Genomic DNA, 6269 nt, shown 5'->3' on the forward strand with positions numbered 1-6269 from the left:
AAGGAGTTTCTTATGCTCATCAAGGCTGCATTTATTTTATCAAAAATACAGGAAAAAATTTAATATTGTGAAAAATTATTACGATGTAAAATACCGTTTTTCTATTTTAATATACACTGCCGTTCAAAAGTTTAGGATCAGTAAGACTTGTAATGTTTTTTAAAGAAGTCTCTTATGCTCATCAAGGCTGCATTTATTTGATCAAAAATACAGAAAAAAAACAGTAATCTTGCAAAATGTTATTACAATATAAAATAATGGTTTCTATTTTAATATCCTTTAAGATATAATTTATTTCTGTGATGCAAAGCTGAATTTCCATCAGCCATTACTCCAGTATAAAGTGTCACACTCTGGATATGACGCTGAGCACGTGCACTCAACTTCTTTGGTCGACCATGGCGAGGCCTGTTCTGAGTGGAACCTGTCCTGTTAAACCGCTGTATGGTTTTGGCCACCGTGTGTACTCACTTTTGTGGCCAGCGGTTTAGACATTAATGGCTGTGTGTTGAGTTATTTTGAGGGGACAGCAAATTTACACAGTTATACAAGCTGTACACTCACTACTTTACATTGTAGCAAAGTGTCATTTCTTCAGTGTTGTCACATGAAAAGATATAATAAAATATTTACAAAAATGTGAGGGGTGTACTCACTTCTGTGAGATACTGTATATCAGGGGCATTTCCTCCAAGGAGGCAAAGGAGGCCGTGTCTCCTCAAAATATTGGATGAGTAAAATTTGTAGTACAAAAATAAAACGACACCAATATTACAAAATATAACATTAAAAAGTGTATAAATCACTCGGTTTTCTAAAAAAAACATTGTCCAACAGCAACACCAGCAGGTAAAGTTACAGCGGGAGTCCACGTCTTTCTCGCCTCCCCTGAGCCCATTGAGTTTTAACAGACCCCCTAAAGTGTGCAGAGAGTTTGGTGGGGGGTAATTGAGAATGAATGGGGGAAAGTCACGTGAGAAATGATTCGATATGACTGGTTATGGTCGGCTGTGGTTCATGCGATAAATCCCGCCGCCTCTTGAGGACTTTGCCTCCTCATTTCAGTACACCACTGCACAGAGTTGATTTATTCACCTTCACATCGTCCCAAACCTGTATGGCTTTCTTAGAAACAGTAGAACACAAAAGAAGATATTTAGAAAAATGTTCAGCTGTTTTTGCCAATAAAATCTGTATGGTCCAAAACAATGCTGGACACCAGTCACTTTCATTTTATGGACAAAAAACACTAAGACCTTTTTCCAAATACCTTAATTTGTGTTCCACAGAAGTAAGAAAGTCATATAGGTTTGGAATGGTAAAATGTAAAAAATAGAAGGAAAATTTGATTCCTCATGTCATGACCCTTTTAACAGTAAATCAGTATGCTGATCATTCTAATGAAAGTATATTTGTGTTTGCAGTGGAGGAGGCAGTGGAGCAGTCCCATTTTGCCCTGTTCTTCAACCAAGGCCAGTGCTGTTGTGCAGGATCTCGCACGTATGTACAGGAGAGCATCTATGATGAGTTTGTTGAGCGAAGCGTAGAGAGAGCTAAGAAGAGGATTGTAGGAGATCCCTTTAACTTCAACACGGAGCAGGGCCCCCAGGTACAGTTCAGTCATAAATCTATAAAGCTTATATATAAAGTTACATGTGTGCTTTTGTAAGGACATCCTGTTGACTTCTTTTGCTCTTCTAAGAACATACACGTAACTAATGTATGAAGCCCTCGGTCAGCATAGTGCTCTGGTAATGCATCCGTTATTATTTCCTCTCTTTGCTGAAGGTGGACGAGGAACAGTTCCAGAAGATTCTTGGCTACATCAGCAGTGGGAAGCGTGAGGGCGCTAAGCTCATGTGCGGCGGCGGACCGGCAGCTGACCGCGGCTACTTCATCCAGCCTACTATCTTTGGCGATGTTAAAGATGACATGACAATTGCTCGGGAGGAGGTGTGTGTACTTTAACACATGACTAAGGAAAAGGCCTTTCCATTCACTTCATAATCAACTTTTGAGCTCTCCCTAAACTTCTAGACGAGATCAAGTAGGATTCCATTCATCTTGCTTTCCATAAGCTTCCAGAAATGTTTATTTAATATTTCCTGCATAAATAATCAGTCTTAACTAAATGATTAGTATTAATGACAATGAATAAATATTAACATAATTAGTGTTAACTAAACACATTTTGTGATTGGTAAATGACTGGATTGGTTGAGCTTAGGAAATTAATATATATATATATTTTTTCCCATTTTCATTTTAGTTTTGTTGTATGTCTTAGTTGTCTATAAAATTTTCATAAATTTTTATGTCAGTTAAATAAGTATAACATTTTTTTAAATATTACGTAACTAATGTATGAAGCCCTCAGTCAGCATAGTGCTCTGGTAATGCATCCATTATTATTTCCTCTCTTTGCTGAAGGTGGATGAGGAACAGTTCCAGAAGATTCTTGGCTACATCAGCAGTGGGAAGCGTGAGGGCGCTAAGCTCATGTGCGGCGGCGGACCGGCAGCTGACCGCGGCTACTTCATCCAGCCTACTATCTTCGGCGATGTTAAAGATGACATGACAATTGCTCGGGAGGAGGTGTGTGTACTTTAACACATGACTAAGGAAAAGGCCTTTCCATTCACTTCATAATCAACTTTTGAGCTCTCCCTAAACTTCTAGACGAGATCAAGTAGGATTCCATTCATCTTGCTTTCCATAAGCTTCCAGAAATGTTTATTTAATATTTCCTGCATAAATAATCAGTCTTAACTAAATGATTAGTATTAATGACAATGAATAAATATTAACATAATTAGTGTTAACTAAACACATTTTGTGATTGGTAAATGACTGGATTGGTTGAGCTTAGGAAGTTAATATATATATATATTTTTTCCCATTTTCATTTTAGTTTTGTTGTATGTCTTAGTTGTCTATAAAATTTTCATAAATTTTTATGTCAGTTAAATAAGTATAACATTTTTTTAAATATTTATTTTATTTTATATCACTTAACATTTATTTTATTTCAAATAAAAATATATATTTTTATAACTGGATTGTTGAAATTAGTATTTGTTTGTTTGTTAGTTTTTTGGGGGATTTTCCATTTTAATTTAAATTTTGTTGTATGTCTTTTAGTTGTCTATAAAGTTTTTTATTAATTTTTATGTCAGTTAAATAAGTTTAAAGTTTTTTTAATATTTTTATTTTATTTCAATTAACATTTATTTTATTTCAAATAACAAAAATATATATTTTTAGGGTTTTAGTTTTAGTAAACCATAATAACCCTGCTTCCAAATCTATATAAGTTTCGCTCATCTTCAGAACACAAATAGAGATGTGTTTTCTTTTATTTCTGTCCATCTTTTGAAAATTTCATAAAGGCATTGTAAACATAATCTATATGAATCAAGCAATTCAGTCCAAGTCTTCTGAAGATGTGATAACTTTATGATTAACAGATTTTATTTAGGCTTTTATTCACTTAACGTCAAATATGGTAATGAATTTTGATAACAGGAAGAGGAATTTAATGGATTGCTATGCAAATAACTTTTTTTTTTTTGCAGATTGTATTAATATTACACACATACATACTTCATCAAATGCTGTACAAACTTGACGTTACACAAATTCAGACATAGCATCACTTAACAACCAGATATGTAGGGAAGATCACCAATCACATCTCGCCACAAATCACAATATAACCATAATAATATGAATATTTTTAGTCTTTTCTTTCAGATTTACCTCAAAGGAGCTACTGTATATCTGCCATTTTACATACACATTTTAACTTGCCATAATATAATAATATGGCACAATTTATGCACTTATGTACACAGGGAGGTGAATAGATGCATTTCTATTTAGATTCGATCTACTCATTCCATTTTGCTGTAAGATTTTCTTCCAGTAAAATGATATAACATGCTATTCCTTTTTATTACTATCAGATCTTTGGACCCGTGATGCAAATTCTGAAGTTTAAATCTTTAGAGGAAGTGATTGAGAGAGCCAATGACAGCAAATACGGCCTTGCAGCTGCTGTTTTTACCAAAAACATTGATAAGGCCCATTACATATCCAACGGCCTGCGCGCTGGCACTGTGTGGTGAGCATGTGATGTGCTTCATTATTTTAAGGGAATTGCATATCTTGGATATTGGTATATCAGACACCTTTGCTGTTTTCTGAAATGTGGTTTGTACTTGTCATTTTCTTTTCTTAGGATTAACTGTTATGACGTGTTCGGAGTTCAGGCTCCATTTGGAGGATACAAGGCCTCAGGAATTGGTCGTGAGTTAGGAGAGTACGGACTGGACAACTACACAGAGGTCAAAACGGTAAGCTTTTGATATCAGATATATAAAAGTGCACTCATTATTCATAATTCACTCTTTTATTGTAAACTATAAATGTTACACTTGTATCTGTCTTATAATCTCCATTTGCCCAAATTGATTTCCCACAGTGATTGGTTACTTTAAAGTTGCTTATTTCAAATTAAAAGATGCCAAGTAGATTAAGCTAGTTTTAATATATTTATTTATTTATTCATTGTTTGTTTATGAAGTGTTTTAGATGTATTTTTAATCAGCAATCTCCATATTGCAGCTCATTAATTCTGTCATTTATCATTTACTAAATCTTTTGCTCCACAGGTTACAATTAAGATCCCTCAGAAAAATTCGTAAATGGATGAATTAATTTAAGGAAGCCATTTCCTAATTATAAGAGCCATGCCAGCCATTATTAAAATGTACTATGATTACTATGATTCTCATGCATTAGCATAATTAATGTGTTGATTTCTACTGAAAAATAATAAGCGTTTAGTATACATTTTGTTTTGGCAGTGATGATTAGTTAGTCACGTACTGTATAGTTGATTTTACAAAAGATATTGCTTGATTATCCACCAGACAAAAGGAGGGAAAATGTGTATTGGGCTGACTTCATTCTGTTTAATTAAAGCATTATATAGACAGCATAATCACTACAATTATTTGCATGCATGTGCTGATTTGTGAAATAAATGCTTCAGATTTTTGGTTTTATTAATTTGTTCATTTATTCGTTTTTATTAATTCATTCATTTCTTCTCACTTTGCATAAATATTTGTCCTTTTCTGATTAAACCTTTTTGTAATAATATACAGACAAAAATAAATGGATCAAACATATTTGTTTGATATTGATTGCCCACTTGAAAAATTATTTTGTATATTGATTGTTATAGTGCATGTGCATATTTCTCAGTTTTTCTGCTTTATATTTCTAAAGTGGCTAACAATGTATTTGTGACAGTAAATATGTAAATATTCTAGGTCGACTCTGTAGTGGATAAGCAGGGATAGAATGTAAAAGAGAAAATGAAAAAAAAAGTAGTTAACATAAAAAGTACTAATTCTGTTACATTTTACAGTGTTTACACATTTATTCATATTTTATATTTCATTTACTTTTTAAATATTCTACACAGTGTTTGGCTTCTTTCCTTCATCACCAATAACACACTACTCTGTTATCTCTTACCAAAAAGTAAAACATTTTATATGTGGCCAATGATAATATCCAAACCCGTAAAAACTTCGTTCGTCTTCGGAACACAATTTAAGATATTTTGGATGAAAACCGGGAGGCTTGTGACTGTCCCATTGACTGCCTAGTAAATAACACTGTCAAGGTCCAGAAAAGTATGAAAGACATCGTCAGAATAGTCCATCTGTCATCAGTGGTTCAATCTGAATTTTATGAAGCGATGAGAATACTTTTTGTACGCGAAGAAAACAAAAATAAAAAAGAGAAATACTCTTTGAGAGAAGCAGTCTTTATCAGCGGAAGTTAAAAGCAGCTTGTAAGTGTATTTACTTGTCTCATTAGCGTTTAGTGCAGTTGTCATTGCTAGGAAAAGCTTGTTTTGTTTACTGTGTGGAGACGGGCTGATATCGCATTTGGTCTCATTCTGTATCGCGTATCTTGTCAGTGTCTGCGCTTGCTTGGCCATTTGTTGTGGAAAAAAATAAGGAAAGTGTGTCCAGCTGAATTAATTTAGTATGTTGTTAGACGGGTATAAAAAAAGCTTAGTTTACCGCAGCAGCGGGCGCGTGACGGCCTCCTCGTGTGAAGACCAAAGAGTGTAAAGACCATCGACTCTACCGTGCGACTCCACCGTGCAGGACACCGGCAAAGGAGAAGTATCGCTTTTTAGTTCTCCTCTTTCCTACTACTTGTTTCACTTCTGTTTCAGTTTTCTA

General features: G+C 34.2%; 1 protein-coding gene across 1 annotated transcript in view; it reads left to right on the plus strand.

Moving 5' to 3' along the window:
• The window catches only part of LOC107662045 (aldehyde dehydrogenase, mitochondrial-like), a 20299-nt gene extending 15230 nt beyond the window's left edge, over nucleotides 1-5069 (plus strand). Inside the window, exons 9-13 of the mRNA XM_016451905.1 lie at nucleotides 1425-1609; nucleotides 1789-1953; nucleotides 3966-4123; nucleotides 4241-4355; nucleotides 4674-5069. Of these exons, the coding sequence (XP_016307391.1) occupies nucleotides 1425-1609; nucleotides 1789-1953; nucleotides 3966-4123; nucleotides 4241-4355; nucleotides 4674-4706 (656 nt within the window). The 3' untranslated portion in view covers nucleotides 4707-5069. The remainder of the gene's footprint in view (nucleotides 1-1424; nucleotides 1610-1788; nucleotides 1954-3965; nucleotides 4124-4240; nucleotides 4356-4673) is intronic.
• Nucleotides 5070-6269: the final 1200 nt, after the last annotated feature.

This window comes from Sinocyclocheilus anshuiensis, unplaced genomic scaffold (assembly GCF_001515605.1).
Source record: "Sinocyclocheilus anshuiensis isolate Anshui unplaced genomic scaffold, SAMN03320099.WGS_v1.1 scaffold431, whole genome shotgun sequence".
Lineage (NCBI taxonomy): Eukaryota > Metazoa > Chordata > Actinopteri > Cypriniformes > Cyprinidae > Sinocyclocheilus > Sinocyclocheilus anshuiensis.